The sequence below is a fragment of the Sciurus carolinensis genome, chromosome 4 (genome assembly GCF_902686445.1).
Source record: "Sciurus carolinensis chromosome 4, mSciCar1.2, whole genome shotgun sequence".
Classification (NCBI taxonomy): domain Eukaryota; kingdom Metazoa; phylum Chordata; class Mammalia; order Rodentia; family Sciuridae; genus Sciurus; species Sciurus carolinensis.
In genome coordinates, this window is record NC_062216.1 from 117,142,982 (window position 1) to 117,167,182 (window position 24,201).

Sequence of the window (24,201 nt, forward strand, 5' to 3'; positions counted from 1 at the left end):
GCCCTACTGAGGCATCCCTGTAGGCTGGTCAACTGTCCTGGTTTGCCTAGGACTAAGGACTTCTGGGGATGAAGGACTTTCAGTGCTCAAGCTGGGTCAGTTGATCACACTAACTCCCACGCTCAAGGAGTATTGTCCTTGGGGACTCCATCCCAGTCCTGCCACCTCTCAGTGACAAAATCCACAGGCTTTTCTCTCCCTGGCATATCAGGAACCAGTGTGCCCAGGGATGTGGTTGTCCCACTGAGAGAGCCAGGAAAACCCCCATTCCCAAGAAAATGCCATCAGACAGAGCAGGTGTCCTCTGGTTTGTGCTCCATGGTTGAGTCATAGACAAGACTGGGCCTGGGGTGGAGTGGCAGAAGACAGCCAGGGCACACCAGCTAACCTAACATTACCCCACTCTGGGCTATGTCCACAGACATTCCCCTCTCTGTTTCTTTATGGGAAGGAATTTTCTCATTCTCTCTTCTTCTCCATGGCTTTCGGCCTCTGGTTTTTGCTCCTTCTCCCCTTTCTCTCCCAAATCTGTAATTTCAGGAAGGCCACATGCTCAGAAAGTTATCCCCTCTTCTTCCTCATCAAGAGAACCCCCATATTCTGGAACTGCTGCCCAGCAGGGGCTCTTGCTTGTCCTTATGATTTTTTTCTAGCAACTTGGGCACAGCTATGGGCACACTATGGGCACACATAGATCCTGCCCTCTTCCTGCCTCAATTTCCCCATCCTCACAACCCTTGGGGAGAAGGGACTGGAGGGCAGTCCTCTTTCATTGGCCAGGAAGAGCAAAGGGGAGATCTTATTGCCCAAGGTCCAGCAGCAGGTTTGTCTCTTAAGAACCCAGACACTCCTACTACCCCAGGCTGGAACTTTGGAGCTCCTGGGTGATTTTGAATGGGTTCAGGGCTTTTGGATCTGGCAAAGCTGCTGCCACCTGCAAGACTGCCCTGCAATCTCTTTTTCTCTTTCTCAGTCCAGAAGCCACTTTCCCCAAATTGTTCGAATACTCTGCCCAGCTCTTGTAATGAGATGCTAAACAGATTGGAGCTAGAGAGGTGGTTAGACTTCACACACTGAATTTGTAATAAACTCCACCCATAATCATCTTAAAAGCATTTGTACCAATGTAACTGCTGTCATTTCAAAACCTTGAAAAGAGGGGCTGAGGAGATAGCTCATTTGGTAAAGTGCTTGCCTTACAAGCACAGGGCCCTGGTGTTCGATCTCCAGCACCGCAAAAAAAAAAAAAAAAAAAAAAAAAAAAAAAAAAAAAAAAACTTGAAAATACTTCTTCCCTGTCCTCCCCCTGCACCTTAACCCTGGCAATTCCTGTTCCTATTTTCTTAGAGGAACTTTGGAAATCAGAGTTCATCCTTTCTTTTTGGGTTTTGTTTTGTTTGTTTTTGTTTTGCTATCCCATTTAAGCAGAGGCTAGAGGCAGGCAAAGCAGAGGAGAGCTGGAGATGGGTTGAGATCTTACAAGTACCTGAAATTACAAGGGGTGGATAAGCAGAGGAAAAGACAATTTATTTTCATTTGAAATAAGATAATACACATAACTGATAGATGAAATAGTATGCAAATGACCATTTGGGAGAGAAATTCTGCGTTTCATACTATCCGGGGAGTAGAGGAGATCTGCCCTTGCCAAGAGATAGAAACTGAGCCAGTCCATACAGAACCTTATCCCACCTTAGCTCACCCCTCACAGCACCATCAAATCACCAAGCCACCTGTCAACCAACCAACCAAACAACATGGTTTTGGGCACCTTTTATGTATAAGGTGTCAAAGACATGCAGAGACAAAAATCCTTACAGACCTGAGACAATGGGAACATGAGAGGACCAGAGGCAGAGAAACTCAAAGGGAGACTAAACACCCTAGGACGGAGAACCCACCTAACTCCCGACCCTGCCCACCCGCCTTCCTCCCTACTGTACAGACAGGCAGAACCCCAGGTGTCCATGATGTTCCCAGGACTCTACCAGGGCTGCCTTACCTTGCTGTGGCTCCCACCAGGCACCACCTGTTCCTGTGACTCTTCACAGACAGCCCCAAAGGTCTGAGCCAGACTGAGGGCCAGGATGACTGCGAACAGCAGGGTGCTCTTCATGGTGCCTGGGAGGGCAAAGGGACAGGCCCTGGGCAAGGCAGGGAGGGGAAGATGATACAGCTCCATGAAAACACAAGAAGCATTTGTGACCAGCAGCCTGGCTGCTCAACCCTGCTTTCCCAGCCCCCAATTCTCCCATCCAAGTCCTCGTCAGGAAAGAGAATGAAACATAGCTCTGAGCCGGGAGTTCATCCTTTGGGCTCAGTTTTCCTGCTCCCTCATTAGACGTCTCCCCAGGATGTGCCCTTGGCAATGAGAGTGGTCCATGATGCTGGACTCTAGCTCCCAACAAAGATGATGATTTATAGGTCATGCACTAGTCTGTTTCTTTAATCAACTTAAAAAGAGGTCCTGAGGTTATTTTCCAGGACTAGATAATGCCAAGACTTATGCAAAAACTTTCTGGTGTGGAATAATCAGTCTGTTAAAGCTCCAAATATTAATGGCTCTCGACCCTACAGACACTTTCTGCTCACCACTCTGCTCACCTATCAAAAAGTGCCATCGCCCTCATTCCCTCCTGACTCTGGCGCCTGAACCTTGCTGCCAGCTTCAGACCATCCAACAGTCTTCCCCTTGTGCCTACCTGTGGGGCAGCTCTGAGCCTGGTGCTGAGGAGGACTGGCAGATCAGGGAGCTGATCAGTGGAGACTCCCCACTCCCCACACGCTGGTGCTGCCGGTGCTGCTGATGCTGAGGCAAAGAGAAATGGTGGCAGGGATCTGGAAGGTGGCAGGAGCTCAGCCCCAGATCCCCGATAAAGGCTCTGGGAGGGTCTGGGGGAGCCAAGGGGAGGGGCTGAGAGTCACCAATCCCAGGGTGGCTGGAGGGGAGGGGGGAATATGGTGGGGGTGGAAGGGCGCAGACTGCAGCCACATACCCAGACACACACACACACACACACACACACACACATACACATACACACACACACACACACACACACACACACCACAGATCTGGCAGTGAGCTGGAGCTGTCCAGCAGCCCACTTTCCAATGACACAGAACGTAGGCATTCTAAGGAATGTCATTGTGTATGGTTTGTCATAAAATCACCATCCTGGGTCTGCTTAGTGGGTGTGGCCCCTGGACCCCTTTCCTCCATGTTCACCCACTAGCTCCTTGCCCTATAAACCTTCAAGTTTGACAGCCAGGCTGGAATAGCTCAGCAAGTGCCTCTCTGTCCCTGTCACATCAGGATCACCAGGTGGATGGCCCCTGCCTGAAGATTGGGGTGAGTCTGGTCTTCATTCTCTCTGTCCTACCCCCAAGGGGAAGCCACCCTGTCACACTAGTCCTCACCCCAAGTGAGTATCAATGCTTCTCTCCTGCTGCTGAGTGCAGAGAGCCCAGTCTGCCTCCCTCCCCTCTCCTTCCTAACCCTAAAACAGTCAGACTTAGCTACATCCCTTTTCAGTTCTACCTTCTATCCCTCCTGTTGTAGTCTCACGGAGGAGGAATGAACACTTGGTTGAACGGTACCCCTGTCTCTCCCCTGCTCCACTCTGCTCCAGCACTGATCTCCTAATTGCTTCCCTTTTTCCTCACAGTTACATTTTTTCCGGCTCTAATTTGCCTCCCTGCAGCTCAAGATCTTCTCCTGTGACCTTTCAAGTCCCCTGTTCATATCCCACACCCATAAGGGATATCACACACCCAAAGGAGAGAATCCCAGAGGAGAGGCCAAGTCAGGTTCAGGATCAGAGTCCAGACTCAGTGAGGTGATTCTCAAGAGATAAGGGAGAACTGTAGTGAAAGCCAGCTTCCAAGCAAGGCATCAACTTCAGTATTCTCCCTGACACAAGGTCTGAGCATTCACAAGGTACTCTGGCATGGAACAATCCATTTGATATTCAGCACCTCCACAGTGGAAGTAGGTAAGAAAGGTGCCTATTTTTTCAGTTGAGGAAACTGAGACTCAAGAGGTTCAGTTATTCACTTCCATGTATACAGCTACCCATCAGTACAGAACAACCACAAATTCAGATTCTTCTCACTCCTTATCTTCCACTCTTTTTACTGCATTGCCATGAGCATTGACCTGTGAGAGAACAGTTGGCACTCCCAAAGGGAGCAGATGGCCCACCTCTCTGAGACTTTGGAATATGGGACCATTTACTCTTCTACATCTTGGGATGAGGAGAGAATAGTATCTCTATCTTACATTTACTACAAAGACTCCTGCTTAACAAGATTTTCTCCAATCAACCTATTTATAATAATTTACCACCCCATACTCCATGTCCCCCTTCTGTTTTTATTTCTTCATGCACTTATTATAATAGCATTATGCTAATTATTGTCTCTTTACCACACACTATCTTCACTAGACTATAAGCATCACAAGGTCAAGGACTTTTGTCTGTTTTGTTTGCTATTATGTCCTATAGTATTTGGCATATAATAGGTGCTTAATAAAAATGTTTATAAAATGAAAAGGTGAGCCAGAGTCAAGCTTCTTGTAACTCAGCCCAAACCATAGATCTTCTAGGGAGGCTCCCAAGTGCTGATGGAATCCTGAAATCCTTACTCATCACTCTACCCATCCTGGGATTTGGGTTACATTGACAGAAGTTACCCTGGCCGCACAGGGCCTTATGTTCACCCTGATTAAGGGCAGCAGCTGGGTATCAAGGCCTCTTTATTATGTGAGAGGCTAATGGGGCCTCATTTAAAGCGTCTCATTACCCAGCTAATTGCAGGGCTGTGTGGGCAAAGAACATGGGCCAGAACCCAGGGCTGGGAGCATTTAGTGGGATGAGGAACAGAAGTGAATGGCAGTTTTCATACAAATGGCATGACTGGTTCATTCTTTTGTTGTGCGGTGCTGGGGATTGAACCCAGGGCCTTGTGCATGTGAAGCAAGCACTCAACCAACTGAGCTATATCCCCAACCCTGGTTCATTCTTTTAAGAAGCTCAGGTGCTCTTCCTAATTGACCTGTCATCTTTCTTCCTCCTCTCCCATCAATCTGGAGATAGAAACCCAACCTCGGCAGGCAGAGGGAGTTGGGTGTGCAGAAGGAGGTGTTGGACCAGTAACCTCCTGGGTTCCATCTTTGTAACAACCTATGTGTCCCTGCCCCCAAACCCTGGCACCAGGGAAGCAGGGCTTCAGCAAAGGTCCACCATGAATAATGTCCTTTGATGATGCGGCATCTCACAGAGGATGGCGAGAGCCAAGGCTGTGGGGAGCAAAGTGATGGCAGGGAGAACTGATCACCCCTTGATCTCTGGGATTAGCTAAGACTTGAAAGAGCTGATGTTAACCTAAGTTAGAAAGGTGATGAAGGAGGAAGGCATAGGAGAGCTGTAGCTGGCGACTTCATTTTGCCCATGAATCATATGCAAATGACATGTAAATTGCCTATTGCAGCTATAGAGCACCTAGGTGTTTTTTCCGTGACTATCTACTCTTTATTTGAGCCACATCTCAGATGCTGTCACCAGCCTAGAGGAGAGGGTACTTGGAGTCCAGACTCCCTAGCAGAAGATTCCATCCCTCCTCCCCCCGCAGATGCCCCTCTTCATTGAGGGCAAGGCCAGGAAAAGGTGGGTACAGATGAACCCACTGAGACAGGTTTGTCAGTCTTTCTCTAGGGGCTGGAGGTAGAGGCAGATCCTGTACATCCTTGTGCACACATGAAGACCTACAACTTCCTACCACCACATGCTCACTTGTGGACTTCCTCCACATGCTGGAGAGGTGCTGGGTGTGAGGGTAGGGCTATGGCCATATGAGACCTGGGTGGAGATACCACTGAAGAATGGAAAATCAGCAGCATCTGTGACCTTCCATGTCCTGCGTCCAGGAGACAGCTGGAGACAACCCACAGAGTAGGTTGATTGGGGAGATCCCCTTAGAGCCTCTTAAGAGTCTCTGAAAAAAATGGGCAGAGCCAGGACTGTGCCAGAGCTGATTTAAGCTGTGAAATGTTAGAATGGTTCTTCATGTGGTCAGGGAAATCCAGGATGGTTGTGCCTCTCAGAGGTTGGAACAGTCTAGATTTTGAAGGTGCTGAACAGATAGTGGGGGAAAGGATTGGGAGAAAAGGCTGGTGGCAGAATTCTCACTTCCCCATGGTGAGAAAGCCAATTCCAACCCCTATAACACAGGTAGGGAAAACTGAGTCCTATAGTTTTCAGATTCCTGGGCTTCAGAAGAGAAGAAAAGCAACACCAGGAAAGAGGAAAATGGAGAGAAGGAAGGGTAAAGGAGAAGAGGAGCCACGTCCATCCTTGAAGTATCATCCACCCACATGACTGATACAGGTAGGCCAGACACCTATTCCCCCCTGCTCCCCCGCCCCCTCCTGCCCTGGCCAGGGAGCTGATAGTTTCCTCAGCCCTGGGAAAAGAAAAGCAGGATAGGGAGCAGCAGCTGCATTTTCTCCTGAAATTGCTTCTGAAAATGACCAGACACTTCACTGGGAAAGTGACGACAATTTGGGCCCTGGGAGCAGGAGATGAGGCAGAGAGCGGGGGCGATCAGGATCAGGTCACCACCCCCCTCTGGGCCAGACAGGATCTTCTCAGCCTGATTCTGAGAAGCCAAGGATGGGGGAGTTATCGGGTGGAGGAAGGCTGTCCAGAGCCTGAGCTACCCTTCATCTGAACACAGCTCCCATAAGATAAGCTCCAGTCCCTCACCCGCCTGGGAAGAGCTGACATCCTGGGTCCCATCTCAGCTCAGAGCAGGGTGTGTGGAAGCATGGGGCTCCAGCTCAGAAAGCAAGATTCATTTGCAGGCAGGAAGAAAAGTTAATCAGGTCTCCCCGACAGCATGATTACCTGGAGCCGTGAGCTGCCTGTTGATGGAAGCCAGGTGAGGCAGACCCCAGCCTCAAGGCATGGCAAGCTCAGAGCTCAGCAGAGGAGGCAAAAAAGAGGCAGGGAAAGTAGAGGTTATGGAAGGAAGAAGAGACTTCCAGAGACAGTGACAAAGGCAGCCCTTTGTAAGCTCTTGTAGAAGGCAGATTTAAATTTCACTGTGAATATATGGGCAGCATGTTTCCCAAAGGTAAAGACCAGGGTGGCGAGAGGTTGGACAAGACAGAATCTATGAGGAAACAGATGTGTAGGGGAGTGGGAAAATATATGAAGCATTCTATAAAACATTATATATTTATATTAGAGCCCACATAAACAGGGACAATGAACTAGTATGAGATAGTTGGGGACTAAGAAAAAGAAAATGACATTAAAACAGAAGAAATAAAGAGGAAAGGAGTTCAATCATAGGGGTAGGGGAACCTCCTCTTGTCAAGTGTCAGGCCCCAGCTATGGGACAGTGATAAGCAAGATAACCATTGGCAGCAGCTTGGCATTTTAGTTGTGTGTGGAAAGGCAGTGGGTACCAGGCAGGCAGGTGTGATGCAGCCCAGCGCTAAGCTTGGGGGTGGAGGGGTGATGGGAGCTCCTGGGTGCAGGGGACCCTGCATTCCCCAGCTCACCTCAACTTATATGAGCCCTCCAATCTTGGGCCTCTTCTCAGGCTAAATCTTCAAAGCAACCCAGTCTCTGCCAAGAAGGGATCCTCACTTCTTCCTTCCCAGGGACACATTTAATGAATCAGCCCATTGGCCACCTGAGACCTGAGCATTGTCCCGGATTGCCCCACCCCCGCCTCCCCACCAGAGCTCAGCCGGTCAAGGAGCCCAGAGACAATTTCCCTTTTTTCCCTTATTATCCATACTAGCTGGCTCTGAGGAGCCAGAGGGAGGGGAAAGGGCATGGGGGACAGGGATCTAAATGAAACTGTGTGAGGAGATGGGGAACAGGAACCCACCCACACTGACCAAACCTTTCAGAACCACATTTTATTAGTGGGCAAAGAGGCTAAGGAGAGCTCTGGAAGGGTTGGGGAAAAGAAAAGTCCTCTTCAAGAGTTCTTCTATCTCCAGGGCCCACCTCACGATCAGAGGGGCTAGACACAAGATGCCCCACAAAGACAGGCCAAGGGAGTTAGTCCTGGTCCTAGAGGAAGAAGCTGTGTCTCCCGTGGAGCCCCTCCTCACTGCACAGTCACCTCCAGGCAATTACTCCCCTTCTTCTTGCAAATAAACTTGCTCTTCTCACCATGCCCAGGGCCCTGGATGACCTTGATAGCCACACTGCTCTCTTTAAACCTCACTGAAAACCTGGAGGGGGAACAAACAGAAAAAAACAGAGCTAGCGCCCCCATCTCCTTAGCCCTACTCCTACATATCCATGATGCAAGCAAGCACATGGTACTTCCCCCACCCTCTATCAGATGACTCAAGGTCCCAGAGAACTTGGGTGAAGGACTAAGAAACATTGCCAAGACCTTCCCTGACATAGCATACTTCACTTCGATTGCACAAATTTCCCCGGTCACAATGACCATTAGCCTGATCATCTGTTTTAAGCCGTCCCTCACCACCAGCTCCATGGCCTTACCCCTCAGTCACAGTGACAGAAAGCTGCCTTTGTGTGGCATCCAGCACAGCCTGGTACATTTTTGTCAGCAGTTCTACCACATGGTCACTGACCAACAGGAAGTCACCTTTGGAGCCCACTGGTGACATCTTAGAAGAGGAAAAAGTAGCAGGAAAGGGATTCATTTTTTTTTTTTCCCCCTCAGAAGCAGGTTAAGGGATATCAAAGAGACAGAGTGAGAGGTCTGACCTCTAGCAGCCCCAGACACTCACCCTCTTTTTGGCCCCACCAGCTCTGATACCTCATTCAGATGCAAACCAAAGAGCCCATCCTGGAGACTGGTGACTGACACCCCAGACACATGGTCCAGCCCAATGATAGTTTTGGCCTGGGTCTTCTTGGTGTCTGTGAGAATCACATGCCCCTTGGTTAGGAGAAGAATCCGGGCAGAAGTCTAGGGATGGAATAGGAGAGAGCAAAGATGGGCAGGATCAGCCTCCAGTCCACTCTATTCAGCAGAGTACACACAATCCTGTTCTTCTGCCACCCACTGGCCCCAGGTTTGGACCCAGCTATGGAGAAGAGTTCAGCATGCAGGCTTTCACCTTGCCATTGCCACGGTTGACTTTCTTCACTGTCTCTGCCACCAGAATCGGCTCTTCCTGCCTGCCCTTCAGTTTCTGCAGCTTGGGGTTGCTTTGCAGCCCAATGTAGTCACCACGGAATGGAATGGGGACACTGAGGACACATGGAAGGTATGCAGTGGGGACAAGACCTTATACCTTCCCATCCTCAGAGTGTCCATTCTAGTTCTCTGGGCCCTTCTCCCACCCTTCATCATATCCTGTGTCTCAGTGGTTCACAGATGTGGTCCAGGACCAATAATATCAGCACCACTGGTAGACCTGCTAAGCCAGAGACTGAGGAAGGGCACACTATCTGGGTGTCCACAGTCTTGCCAGGTGATTCTGATGCAGGCTCAATCTTGAGAACCTCCTCTGGATGGAACTAGCTGTGCAGGGTGGAGCCCTTACCTCTGGGGGTAGGAGGCCTTCTTGCCCTTGAACAGTTCACTGGCACAAAGCTTTTCCCTTAGCACCTGCACCTGCTTGGGGGACAGCTGATCACGGAACTTCTTGCACTATGAGGAAAGAGGAACAGTAGCTAAGATCATGGAGGGGAGGGCAGGCAGAGCTGGGGAGGAAGGTAAGAGACATGGACCAGAACACATTAGGGGAGAAGAGAAACAAAGGGAAAAGGACAGGCACTGGACACTTCAGAAGTGTGTGCACTTTAGGAGAGGTCAGGAGCTGGAGGACTACTGAAGAGGAGGGAAGGGGCCGAGAGGGAAATGGAAACTATCACATATGAGCAACAAGAGGGCATAAGCTCAGCACGTGGCAAGGTTTAGCTCAAACAGGGCCTCAACGAGTATTTCCTGAGTAAAAGAACAAATGACATTACACTAAATGAAATCAGCCAGGCACAAAAGGACAAATACTGTATGATTCCCAGTCATGGGAGGTACCTGTGATAGTCAAATTCATAGAAACAGGAAGTAGTGGTGATAGGTTATGTAGAGGGAGGTAATGGTGAGTTACTGTTTAATGGGTACAGAATTTTAGTTTGGGGGGTGAAGAAAAATATATGGAGATAGATGATGGTGATGATTGCACAACAATATGAAGGTACTGGGTGCTTCTGAACTATACACATGAAAACAGCTAAAATGGTAAATGTTATGTAATCCATATTGTACTACAATAAACAAAAATGTGGGGAGTGGGGAGCACAAGAGGGAGGCAGAAGAGGGAGACACGAAAAGCACAAAGGAAAAGAGAGGTACCTGGCCTCACCTTCCATTGGTGGAAGAGCTGATGCAGCTCCTGATTAGCCCTGTTGAAGCACTTGTAGGGGGCAGCTGGCCACGTGTTGTCCAAGACGTCGGTAGATGGCAAATTGTTCTTCAGACCCAGGAGGAATTTCTGTGCCTGGGTTGGGAGCAGAAGATTGGGAATGGAATTATAAGAAGTAACACTTCCTAGCAGGCAGACTCACATCCAGATCCTGCCACTCACCAGTAAGAAGCAAGAACAGAGTCAAAAAGACAAGGAGCTCTATCAGCATGAAGTATAGGTTGAGGCTGGGAGGTGAAAGCATGAATGGGAGAGTGGAGGGAGACAAGAATGAGCTCCAGTCAGTGACCTGTTACCCAGGGCAGTGAGGTGGGAGGAACCAATATAAAGGCTGGTCTTAACATATTGCTCCCATAGTCTCCTATCCTTTCAACTGAGTGGCCTACAGTTGGTGGCCACTGTCTGTTGGCTATTCAATGGGTAGCAAATCATTGAAGTTTAACACCTCAGTCTGCCATTCAAAGTCCCCCACTTAGAGCCCAAGATTGTGTCATAGGATCCCCTTCACTTCCCCAACCAGGCAGGACTTCTTGCCAACCTCTACACAGCCCACATATTCTCATTCTATGCCTAGCTCAGGCCACTCCTCTGTTAGCTAAACTCTGCTCACCAGATTCGGCTGCATCTGAATCTTGAGGTGCAGCTCAAGCCTTCCCTGATGCCCCAGGCCATAGAGCATCCTTACTCTGAAGCCCCTCATACTTTGTCTAGACCTTCATCTTCACACTACAGTTATTTGTATGGAAAACATCTTCCCCTTCTAGACAGGGAATCTTTGGGAGTAAAGATCCCAAAGTACCATTTTTTTTTTTCACCATTTAACATTTCTTGAGTGTCTCTCTGCCTGTCACTGTTCTAGGTATAGGGACACAGCAATGAACACAGTGCATAAAGTCTTGATTGTCATTGAGTTTATTATTCTACAGGGGGTGGGGAAGGGGACAGACCACAAGCAAATTAATCCATAATGCAATGTCAGGTAATGCTATCTGTTATGATGCAAAGAAGCAGGTCCTGAGGCAGGAATGACATATTCCAGAAACATAAAGAAAGACAGTGTGGCTGGAGTAAATTGGGCAAGAGGCAAGAACTTTGGTTAGGGGCAGATCATAAGGGGCCCTGTAGGATGTGGTGAGGATACGGAAGGCTTTTACCAAGAGAGGGCTTTAAGTAGAAGAGTAACATGATCTGACTTAAGTTGTTTATATATGTTTAATACAGCTTATTTTTTATTTTGAGTTTTTATACTCACAGAAAAGCTGAAAAAAAACCCCAGTACAATGAATACCTGTATACTATGTACCCCTCACCTAATTCCCCAACTGATGTTAACATTCTGCCCTCTCTATATGCTTTCGTATGTATACTAGCACACACACATATGTATATAAACATATACACACACACAGTCACAAATCCTTGCTACCACACTATGCTTCAAAGGTTACAGATACCACAACATTTTCCCCTAGAACTTCAGCATGCATCTCCAAAAAGCAGGGACACTCTTGCACAACCTAACTCCATCACATCTAAGAAAATCCACATTTATTAGATACACTCATCTAACAGCAATCCAGACTCAAATGTCTCCATATGTCCTTCATAAACTTCTAAACATGTCCTTTTTAGCTCCATTTTTATTTTTCCTGTTTCAAGATGCAGTTAAATTTGATGCGTGACATCTTTCTGTTTAACTTCTATAATTTAGAACTATCCAGAGAACACCTAGCACCTATTTGTTTATGGCATAGACTTATTAAAGATAGGGAAAAAAACTTGACCTTGGGAATTGCCAGATGATTGAAATTTTTATAAAAATGTTTTACTAAGACATTAGGTTTAAAAATTATAAAAATTTAAATAGACAAAGGCAGAACACATGGTGTATTGCTGGCACTCTGCAGGAACTGCCCGTTTCCTCCACAGAAGCAGGCTTGGGCCATAGGACATGGACCTTGCAAGGCCTCTGGTCACTCTGTAGTACCCAGTCCTTGGTATAATTTGATTGAATTTAAGAAATATTTCTAAGCATCTCCCATAATCTCCTTTATTTGAATCAGTGTGGAGCTTCTGAGAATTTTATTCTTAGTGCTTTTTTGTTCTAGATCTAGAGAGTTCTCCCCTGCCCTTGCAATCCTCCTGCCTCCTCTGCCAAGGGCCATGAGTTTCCCAGGCCTATGTTAGTGTCAGACAGTCTGAGGCAATAGTTAAAAGCTCTGGAGTCAAATAGTTTATATTCCAGTTCTATCATTTACCAGCTGTGAGACCCCTAGAAAGTTATTTTACCTCTCTGAATCTTAGGATTTTTTACCTGTAAATTAGAGGAAAGAAAAGGAACTACCTCACAGGACTACTAAAAGTCTTAAAAGTTAAGCATATGGGCTGGGGATGGAGCTCCGTGGTAGCGGACTAGCTTATCTATCATGTGTGTAGCCCTGGGTTCAATCCCCAATACCAAACAGAAAAAAAAAAAAAAGTTAAACATGTAAAGAGCTTAGCACATGGTAAGGGTTCAAAATATAATGGGCGCAAAGACTAGTCTTAATCATTACCAAGGACTTGGCAAACAATGGGATAGTGGGAAACACTGGGGGAATAATACTCATGATCCCTACATGCTGCTATGGTGGGGTGTGATTTATTGAAAGTTTGGCTGAATCCAGCAGCTCCTGGATTGACATTCAGCAGCTCCCTGATAAAACACAGGTGAAAAAGTTCAAGGACCAGTCAGGAGATAGGAGCAAAATCAGATTACAGGTCTCAGGTATGTAGCAAAAGAGCACGTACTCTGGGGGTGCAGACATACTGGAGCCAGAAGGAGAGGAGGCCAGGTGAGGAAAAGGCCAGGGAGGAAGGAATTTCCCCAGGAGGGAAGAGAAAGCAAGACTAGGGAGACAACCAGGAGGCCCTGAGCCTCAGAACTCCAGTTCCTCTCCTTGGCTGGGGGTCCCAGCCTCTGACAACAAAGAGGGGCTTCAATGAGTAGTAAGGACCCTAACAACTGTCCAAAATCCCATCAGTGGAGGTCAGTTATCATTAACCTTCTGTCAGAGCTCCTGCTCCTCCTTCCCTTCCCTGGCCTTTCCCAGGGTTTCATTAATTACTGCTTTCACCCTGGGTTCCTTCAAACACCTTGCAGAAACATTACTGCTATTTGACAGATGTCTCCAGAAATCACGCTCCTCTGTCCCTATTTTCCTCATTGGAAACTGCCCACAGTTTGAATGTATGAGCCAGGGCCTGGCTTCTTCCTGCCCATCCTGACACAAATCCTCCAGAATTGAGAGAGGTCCTTCCTGAGATTTATTTACTTTCTGACTTGCCCAATATGGATTCAGAGGGCACAGATAGAAGATGAGATTCCTCCACCCTCACCCCAAAGCAGATCTTGGAAGGTTGGGCCAGTTAACCCTCTGTGTGTCCTCGCTCTGTTCTTACAGGAAGTGGTTTAACATCTAGCCCTAGTCATTCCCCCAACCATTTGCCCATGGACCAGATGGTAGATGTGCTGGGACCCTTTTTGCTACAGTCTGCCAGCAGTATCCATGCGAGCCAAAATGCTGTTGGATTCTGCCCTGGGCCTGAGGTAGGCTGGGGTCCTACTCCCCACCGGTTACTGCTCCATCCAGTCGTCTAGGACTCAGGTACACACAAGTTGAGGAAGCTCTTGGAAAGCTTTGAGTTGCCTCTTCCTCTTCCAAACCTGTCCCAACCTCTTCTACCCTCCACTTCCACCCTAACCTGCAGTACTTACTATGCTCTTATAGATGAAATTTGCCAAGGTGAGGGCAGCTCCTGACCGGAAATATTTTCGATAATTCTTGCGAGCCTGGTGGGGACATATAAGAAAGAAGCCAAAGTGAAGACAGATTCTAGAAGAGGTTACTTTTTCAGTCATGAAAGAACAGAGCAAGATAAAGAGCTGAGACTGTGGGGTGCAGGGTGAAGTCAGACAAGTGGCAGTGAGGAGGACAGCTACGGCAGAAGGCAGAGCTCTGTTGCCCAGTCAGAGACACACCCTGACACATGTACAGATCTGCCCCACACACCCTCACACAGAGGCCTGCATGAGAGGAATGCCTGGATGCCACAGGACTAGCCCTTGGGGTTCCTTCTCCCCAGCAGCTGGCTCAATTCAGGGGAAGGGGAGCCACGAGCAGGGAGGATCCCTTTTACTTCCCCCTTACCTTCCACCCTCTCACAAAAGCCTGGATCAACAATGCTGATGCCTTCATCCTCCCATAGTATTTCTTTTGCTGTAGAAAACATTAGCACTGAGAAAAATCAGCATCCTGAACCACCTTTCTCACTCTCATAAGAGTGAAGAGGATAGGATTTTGGGAGCAAATGTACCTTGTTGCCCCGAAACCAAGCTGAAATGAGTATCTGACTCTTTCGCATCAGCTGGTAGTGGGTGCGGCAGCGCCAACCCCGGTAAATCTTCTGTATGAGAGTGGCCAGCTGCTGGATCCTCAGGCGCCTCTGCTCTTCCAGATAGAAAAGCTGTGGAGGAGAAGCGTGGGGCAGAGGGGCTGGCCTGGGGAACATTGCTCTCTTCCCGTACCCCATAGGACCACAGGCTTTCCAGCCCTCAAGTAGCTCTGCTTCAGGCAGAGGTCCTCAGAGGTCAGGCTGCACATCCAGCTCCCAAAACTCAGGACAGGAACTCATGAGGATTCAGTTCCCAAGGACAGATCCCCTGCAGACTTCCTGAGCCATTATCCAGTACAGGTTATGGGTACCACCTTCCCTCCAGCTTTCTTAGGAGGGATCTTTAGTTCTCCACTTTCCACCCCCACCAAATGCAACAGCACTTTCTCACAGTCTTGGGGCTTCTGATGAAGATCTTTGTCTTCCCAAAGGCCAGCTCCTCTGAGGATATGCTCAGCTCCCCGAGCAACTTCTCAACTCCCTCCCTATAGAGGTAGATGAGAGAAAGCTGCAGAGGGGTGTCTCAGTAGGGAGTCCTCTTCCACGTTTCCCCTAACCCTTTCAGCCTCTGGGAAGAGATCTTCCATTTCTTCCAATATCCATCCACCAGCTTCAGCAGGTGTGGTTGGCACCTCCATATCTCTTCCCCAGAGATGTTCCCTGTGCTGTCCTTCACTGCTGCCTAGTCATACTTCACTGTGTCTTACCTGTCTCCCCCATTCCAGTGAGGCCAGGTGCTCCGGCTCAGCAATCGGTACCTTTCCAGGAAAGACTTGTAGCCCTGCCGGTGGGCATAGCCTGCCCTTCGCACCCGCACATTCTCCAGCAGTCCCAGGTACCGTGCCTGGACTGCCACCAGCTCTGAGGAGAACTGACCTTGCTGCTGATGCTCATTGGGCTTTATGCACCTGATAAGAAGTAGAGTAAGGCATAGGATTCAGGAGCAGATACAATTGCCAGTGGGGCCTTATCCTGGCCTCCACACCCCTGTTCTGCACATAGTCCCCTTAGCTGAAAATTTCAGTGAAAGTGAACCACCAGCATTCCCAGTCTCATTCGCTACTCTGATACTGCCCTCTACACCTACAAACCATTCACCTTCTCATCTGGCTCTGTCTTCCATGACAAAAGGTTCTCTGACACCCTATTCCAGAGACACCCCCTACAGACATGCTCTGCAGTGTGTGGACCATGCATATATCATCACATATGAAGCATGTTCCCCTGTATGCCCAACTTGTCACCTGATGTAATTGGGATTCTTGGAATACAGGTTCTTCATGAGTATGGCCACAGAATTCTTGAACTGGGACCCAGCAGTTGGGGGGCGTTTGAGGGACACCTGTTTGGGATTGCCTTCAGGGAACAAGGACCGAAGGAGAGGATGCTGGGCCTTCCACATAGCCTGAGACAAGTCTCGGAAGAGTAGGTCGTTATTCTTGTCAATGAAGCTGGTCACGTTGTACATCACCTATAGAGGAGTAGCTATGGGTTAAAGATTCCACACATTGTTCCAGCACCCCGAGTCTCATTGTAAAGTATTGTCAGCTATCATCTCCCCCCAGGGCCTCCCCCACTACCTTCAGCCTGTGCCCAGGCTCTAGTCTTTACCCAGCATCCCTACTACCTCACCTTGCCCGCATAGTGGCAGATGCGGAAGCAGCTGAGGCCCATGCTGTGGTCATACAGGCGCTGGGCATTCTGGGTGACCTTGCTCTCATAATGACTGTGATTGGAGAAGAGCTGGTTCAGCTTCGCTAGGAAAGTGGAGTCACTGACCACCCCAGGCCGCAGGCACTCCTCATCCAGCATGGCCAGGATGCCTCGTTGATTCTGGACCGAGAGAACAAGATCAGTGAAACCTACACCTGATCCTTCAAGATGCCCACATTCTCATTGCTGCCTCCTCTAGCCCCTCTCATCCTTTGCTCTCCTTTACCATCCTTAACAAGTGGGCAGTGGAGAGAAAGACAGGGAAAGGATATTCTGGAAAGGGAGCTCCTAGAGGTAAGAGAAAGATTACTCACGTGTTCAATGAGGTTACAGATGATGCCATTATCAAAGTAGTCCACCTTTGTCCATGGTATGCCCTGGAAAGGGGAGAGAAATTACAGGAGAGGATTCAAATCAAGTCTCCAAAGACCTTCCTTTTACCTATCCTACAAAGGACCATCAGAAAAGTCTATAATTCCAGGGGTCCTTAGTATGGTTCTTTTTTTTTTTTTTTTTAAATCCCCAGGGCCTTGTACATGCTAGGCAAGCATTCTATCAACTGAGCTATATCCTCAGCCCCCTGGTACTATTTATGTTCCTGCCCCGCCCCACCAGGTTCATGGAGAATTTGAGGGGTGAGTGGATACATACATAGGAGGAACAGAGTCACCTGTGAGAAAAGTTGAGGCAATGCAGAGAATCCTGTATGTTGGGTGGAGAATAGGACAGAGATTATTCCAGTATGGGAGTGAGAAGGGATCTATGTATATGTGGAAGAGTAATGGCTACTCTTCTCTGGCAATAAACTCTGAGGCTGGAACACATAAGCAAGCCTCAAGAATAAAACTCAATTAAAAAAAAACTCAATTGATACACGTTCAAAGATCTACATCAGTGATTTTCAACCTTGTGAGTTCATCATATTCAACTGGAAGGCTTGATAAACACAGATTGCTGGGTCCTCCCTGCAAAATTTCAGGTTCAGCAGATCTGGGATGGTGCCCAGGAATTTACATTTCCAAAATGTTCCCAGGTGATGCTGATGTCATTGGTCTAGGACCACACTTTAAGTGGTCTAGACCACTGATCACTATACTTTGGGACAATGTAAAGTTTTAAAAATCAAAAATAATACAATAGCAGAAGACTAAAAGACAATCATTCTCTGCTTTGGGGAATTGTTGAGTTTCAGACCCACAGTCAGGATAGCTCCCAATCCCTTCCAGGCTGAGTTCATTCCGAAATGTGTCTGGGGAGCATAAACCTTTCCTTTCCTCTTCTCTCACAGGTCTTTGGAGGAAGTACAATGAAATTAAATCAAGTTTATTTCCTATTTCATCCCCAAATATATTCCCTACTGGTTAAATGAATTATGATATCTTTACTATCCTGTGTAGGTATAAAAAGGATCTTTAGGTGGAAAGATCTCTTGCTAAGTGAAGATATCAAGACGTGGAATACTGTATTTACTGCCATTTGTATAATTTGTATAATTGTAGAAAAATACATTTACATATTTGCTTGTACACTCCTCCTCTGGTAGGAGGCCTATCTTGGATGCCTCTGGCTGGGGATGGGAACCAGAAGGCCAGGGACAAGAATGGCAGGGAGACCTTTAAGTGTACAAATTTTTAAGCTTTTTGAAATTTGAAGCATTGGAATGTATTATCTATTGGGTAATTTAAATTGTTAAAATAAAAATATGCAAAACAACTGAAAAAAACTCTTTCACACATTGTGACCACATTGCCTGAAATTCTGCCACAACAGATTCTTGAGAATTCACAAGGAACATCCCTGGGAGGGTTTTGATGAGTGAGACAGACATTCACACTTTGGGATGGATTAGCTCAATCTGAGAACTTTTCTAACACCTAGCCATAGTAAAAGAGGGGTTTGCACTGAATCAGGGAAGGAGTGTGGAAATTTGGAGCCATGGGGCACTTGCAGTGAGGAAGTCTGGAATCAGGGTGCTATGAGGGGATGGCAAGCGCCCAGAGGAGACAAGGGATTCTGAGATGTTGGAGAAGACACAGAAAGGGATGTGGGAGGATGCCAAACCCAAAAGAAATGTCCTTTCTAAATTTGGCTCACAGACTGCCATAGGCTACACACAGCTGTCACTTCATTCTTGTCAGGACTCTCCACACATACATCTTTCCATCAATCTGTCCCCTGCCTGGCCTGGCCTGCAGTGGAGGTTGGGGACACAGAAGATGGGGAGCAGAACATTAGGGCTACTTAGTAATGCTGAATGCTCAGCTGTGCAAGGCAAACTTTTTGTCCTTCATATTCCCATCTGGAGACAATTTAGAAGAAGTTGTGGTCAAGGAGAAAGGAAGATCTGGCATAGTCTGGAAATAATTTAAGAGCAGAGGGGCATTGGGGATGTAGCTCAGTGGTGGAGTGCTTGTCTAGCATGCATGAGGTCCTGGGTTTGATCCCAGTACTGGGAAAAGAAAAAAAGAGTAAGGAAAGGGAGAGGACTTAGCTTACCTCTCTCTTATATTCCTCTTGTTCCTCCTTCAGGGTCAATTCTATGAATACCTGCTGCAGCTTCTCATTGCAGTAGTTGATCACAAATTGCTCAAAGCTATTATCCTGAGGGTTAAGGAGAGAGCCCAGTTCACCCAAGACCCTTCCTCCATTGCAGCCCTACCTCCACTCTCTCACATCCCCCTATGAACCTGTCCCCCGGAACCAAAAAGCAAGCTGCTGAGGTTGGGTGAGACTCTCTCACCTCCAATATCTCAAAACCGTAGATATCCAGGACCCCCATTACCTTCTTCTTTTCCCCAGTGCCTACCTGAAGAGGAGAAAGGATAAATCTGAGGACAGGCCCTGTGATCACATCAGGCCAGGTCCTTCTGGGAGCAGATGGGGTCAGAGTGGGGGTAAAGAGAACTAGAATGAGCTTGACCAATCTGAAAAGGAACTGTGATATCTTATTCTCCTTCTTCCTCCAAAATCTACAGGATAAGCAAAGAATGAGGGAGGAAAAGGAAGATAAAAATAGATTTCAGGATGCTGTTCCTATGGTATGAGCTAGAATCCTCATACCATTAAAATCCTTTCAGGATAATAACCATCCCTTATATTTATAGAGCATTTTACAAAAAAAAATCTATTTCATTTAATAAGCTTATCATAACCTTATAAAGTATGATTATTCCCATTTTTCAGACCAAAAAAATCAAATTTCAAAAGGGAAAAGCAATTACCCCAGCCTAAATTCAAGTCCCATCTTACCTGCTGCCTTTCAGTAGTAGCTTCTAAGTAGATGGTACTTTCATGTAGATAATTGCTTAAAAACAGCTTTACTGGGGCTGAGGGTATAGCTGAGGAACTTTGTGAAATTGAAAGACCACAGCTGGGACTAGATGAATTGGACTGTTGAACTCAAACACCAGTGATGTTGCTATAACACTATTGGAAGGAGCTATACCCTCCCCTTCATCCTCCTCTCTTCATCCATCTCAGAAACCAAGGAATGGAGATAGTGGCCAGGGTGAGAAGCTGCAGCAGGCAGAGGGTGCTGAGGGAAGAGGCCCACCACTCACCTTGATGCTCTCATTGATTCGATTCACTATCCAGTTGAAGAGGCGGCTATAGATGTTCTTAGCCAAAGCATCACGAGCATACTGAGCCTGCAGGGGGCAGGGGCAACTTGGTGAGTGTGGCAGTCAAAAAACAGACTTGAAATCAGCCCCCACCAGGAAAGCCCTTACCTGGATGACATTCAGTACAGTGACCACCTTTTCCTTGCCTGTTTCCACAGTCCTCGAGCACAAAGCTCTCTCTACTTCCTCAGAATTCAAACCCACCATCTCCCCAATCTCCTGAACACCTGGAGTGATGAGGAAATACAACCTGGTTAAAGAGGGGGTTTTCCCTCTGGGGAGGAGACTGATAAGTGAAGCTGCCTGGGAAACTGGTGCCCTGGGTCTTGCTGGGGAAGTCACTGCAGCTGATTCAGAACATGACCCTGGAGGAATGGCAGGCTGCGGGGGGGGGGGGGGGGGGGGTTGGGATATAGGCATTCTGTGTGCAATGTCTACTTTAATATGAAAATCTCCTGAAATAGGCGTGATTACCCTTATGTTGCATAAGAATCAACTGAGACTGAGAAATCTTAGATCTAGGTCTATTAAGCTTATTGGGAGTTCTCATTGAGTCTCTGGGGCAGAACTCAGGAGTGGGCGGAGTGGGCGGAGTGGGATTCATCAGGGTGAAGTCAATTATACTGGAGATGGTAAAACAGGACTCAAAGTAGGAGCTTCAGGATGGGAGCTGTAGCAGGGTGAGACAAACCTTTCCCATCACGAATGCCACTTGCTGGTATTCCATTGGCCTGGAATTCATCTGTCAGCTCCACATTTCCCAGCTTCAGCACCAGGGCTGTCACCTCCAGCACTTGTCGAATTTCCTCCTCTGAGAACCCAATTACTATCATTGCTCTCTTGAGGAGAAAGTAGAATTTAAGCTGAACTGGTGGTACCAGTCCAATGCCATCTTTCTCAAAGCCAGAACCTGGGCTCAGGGGGCAGATTAAGGTCTGAGACTGCCCCACACTGGTCACCCACCTGTACATCCTGGAAGTTGGAGGCATCATTCATGCCACCCACTCTGGACACTTCCTGGTTCAGATAGGTGTAGGCACTTGTGTCCCGCTTGAGCTTCAGGGCCTCTGGAAGGGCCAGCATGGAGGAAGGTTAGTACTAGGCTCTCTGGAGCCCTCCAGCCTTAACATCTTGACATCTCACTGTCCTTGCCCTAATTGGTTTCATTCCTTTATTCCTAGGGGAATAAAGAGTCTTAGACTCTTCCCTTTTCTCCTTTGTTTAGGGATCATTAATTCCTATATTGATACAACTTAGGTAGTATTTTAGGGGTTGGGTATTCAGACTTGTTGTTTTCCCAACAACTATGAAAGAAAAGCCTCATTTGACACTTATCCCCAAGCTTAGGGTTCTAAATAATGAAAATAATCAAGCAAACCCTCCACCCTGCTCAGATCTCAGTGCCTTTGGGAAGATGAAGGTAAGAGAAGAAAGACAAATGCATATCTTCCACCCTACCCCGGGCCTCAACACCTCACTTACTGTTGGCCTGGTTGACTCATTCATTGCATGTTCATCAAGCACCAACAAAGTGGCAGATTGTGTGTTCCCTGACCATAACACCTATTCTGGAAAATTTACTCTGAGGCTGAGGAGTTAAGTTAAATGGCTCTCTTGTGTTCCCCTGCAGTGAATCACTATCCCAGCCCATATCACATGGCTTATGTTTTGATTTCTTTCTCTGTCTCCCACAAATGAGCAACCTGTGTATTAGGACTGTTTTTCATCTCCATATTCTATATGCCTGGCTGACAAGTAGGAACTTTTTTCCTTTTAACAAATGAATCAAGGAAATGTTCAAAGCTGTATACTTAAGATGGGAAGAATTATTCTAATCAGGAAGCTTGAGAGGTGTCAATTATCTCTTTTGAAAATGAGCTGAGAATCAGGGAATATGCCTCAAACTAGAGTTTAATGGTAGCTCCCTCTAGCACACAAATTTTGAAACAAGAGCCTGCTAAGGAAGGGCATCTGGAGGGAGAATGAGTCAGAAAACCCAGGGATAATGACACCAGGGAGACTCCATCCAGACTCAGCTTAAACCAACAGGTGATGGAACAAGCTAGAACAAGACTTCAGTGCCTATGATTCAGACAAACTGAACCTAGCTAAGACTATTAAGCCAAGCAGGAGGATAAGACTTGTGGGGACTCTTGTACCATAGAGATCCAGTAGAGGGGAATGCAGTCAGGCATAGGACCAGCAAAGAACAAAAAGAAATCAAAGGGACAGATGTTTGGGAACCAGAAACCCATGGTTCTTCTAGCTAGAGAGGAGATTAGGAGGTAAATTCTAGCAGGGTCAAAGTCTCACCAGATCCTACAATGATGCCCATCTTCAGCCACCTCCATCCAGTCCAGCACCCAGGCTCTTCCCCAGGACAAGGCAAAGGACTCCATACCTTAATCCCCTATAGCCACCTGCACAGGTCTATTGACACCAATCACAGTGTACTGCAATGTATCTGTTTACACTTGTGCTCATAACTAGAGGACTAAGTTCTTTAAGGACAGGGCCCATGTCTTACTAAACTCTGTATCCCTAGAGGCTAGCATAATACCTGATCACAGTAGATGCTCAAGACTTATCTGATGAATGAATGAATGTATAAAATCACTATAAACTATCTAAGAAGAGAAAATTCGGGACAGGGTCCTGATGTAGGCCCAGGACAGCTTCAACTAGAGCTCCTTGGAAGTTCTTGAACATTTATAACATCCTGGATGCTTTCCTGCTCAACTGTAAATAAAGCCCCTGAAGTTGGAGGTAGAAGGAAGGTAGATGGGAGTGATTGTTCCTTGTTTGAGGTCAGCTTGGAGAAAGAGGAACCAGGCAGGACAGAGGGATAAGAGTAGTGAAAAGACAAGAAGCATATCCATGGCAATAAATCCCCAGAAAAGGAAGAGAACAGAGAGACCAGGGAATTTGTTCCCAACAATGGGTAGAAAGGTTCCAGGTGGGGAATTCAGACAAGAAGAGGTCTGGGGGCTCAAGGGAAGGGCACCACAGGGGCTCACAGGGGCTCACAGGGGCCTGCGGATCTGGAGACAGAATGGAGGCTGGGGATGCTTTGCCATGTGTTCAGGGAAGGCACGTACTCAGCAGTTGTTCATCTGCTCCAGCCAGCAGCTGGTAGAAAATGTGAAAGTTCCTTTCGCCTTTGAGCTGCTTCACCACTCGGGATTTCTCAAGCAGATCTGGCAGAGAATTAGAAAATAACCTCCTGAGAGCCTGGGAGATACCTCAGCATCCATCTGAGTCTGCCCTCAGCCCTGGTGCTCCTAGTGGCTGGGAAGTTTCCAGAAGTCGAATGCTCCTTATTCCTACAGGAGATGAGCAGAAAGGGATGCTGCAGGGCAGGTGGAGGACAGTTTGGTGAATGAAATGGGGAAGACACATACAGTTTGTGATGACACCGCCGAGAGGAGATCCTTTGAAGTCAAACTCGATATCCATGTATTTTCCCTTCAAAGAGAGACCAGAGGACTTTGCTTCTCCTCCTCTCACCACCCTGTCTCAATTCCCCACCCTGCTTCTCCCAGGCTGGCTATATTCACTCACAAATCGAGAGGAGTTGTTGTTGCGAATGGTCTTGGCATTGCCAAATGCTGCAGGGATGAGAGAGGGCAAGTAGGGTGGTTGAGGGGAAAAATAAAACTAGAGAAGGGAAGGAAAATCCTCCAGGGAGGATTCCTTCCAATCCTCATACCAATCTCAGTTTTCAGGCTGAATAGGAGAACAGTGGTTTTGGAGCACTGGGGAAGTGGGTCTAGGTCTGAAGGGCTCTGGGGACTGGGGACTGGGGGAATGTGGGGAATTAAGAGGGCAAAGACTAGAATGCTCACCCTCCAGTACTGGGTTTGACTGAAGTAGCTGTTCCTTCACAGAGTTCACCTGCTCCCCTTTCCCACAGACGGCAGCCACATAAGACATCACCAGCTTGCTAGCCTCTGTCCAGAAGAAACTCGTACTCAGGTCCCCACCCAAGACTGACCCACCCTC

At 47.5% G+C, this 24,201-nt stretch overlaps 1 protein-coding gene across 4 annotated transcripts in view; it reads right to left on the reverse strand.

Annotated features, from left to right (window-relative positions):
* The window catches only part of Myo1a (myosin IA), a 28,990-nt gene that overhangs the window by 3,930 nt on the left and 859 nt on the right, over nt 1–24,201 (reverse strand). For 2 of the 4 annotated variants that reach the window (XM_047549993.1, XM_047549995.1), the window contains exons 1-7: nt 14,190–14,396; nt 10,373–10,507; nt 9,551–9,657; nt 9,122–9,254; nt 8,818–8,970; nt 2,703–2,809; nt 2,003–2,144 (exon numbers count right to left, since the gene is read on the reverse strand). In XM_047549993.1, coding sequence (XP_047405949.1) covers nt 2,003–2,144; nt 2,703–2,809; nt 8,818–8,970; nt 9,122–9,254; nt 9,551–9,657; nt 10,373–10,507; nt 14,190–14,333 — 921 coding nt within the window. In that variant the 5' untranslated portion in view covers nt 14,334–14,396. Of the gene's footprint in view, nt 1–2,002; nt 2,145–2,702; nt 2,810–6,908; nt 7,022–8,012; nt 8,258–8,537; nt 8,666–8,817; nt 8,971–9,121; nt 9,255–9,550; nt 9,658–10,372; nt 10,508–14,189; nt 14,397–14,622; nt 14,692–14,788; nt 14,939–15,257; nt 15,352–15,573; nt 15,775–16,110; nt 16,338–16,498; nt 16,700–16,893; nt 16,957–19,075; nt 19,181–19,319; nt 19,386–20,139; nt 20,227–20,307; nt 20,427–20,890; nt 21,039–21,162; nt 21,267–23,297; nt 23,397–23,600; nt 23,665–23,760; nt 23,808–24,044; nt 24,150–24,201 lie in introns of those variants that run through there. The other 2 variants (XM_047549992.1, XM_047549996.1) reach the window with 2 other exon arrangements.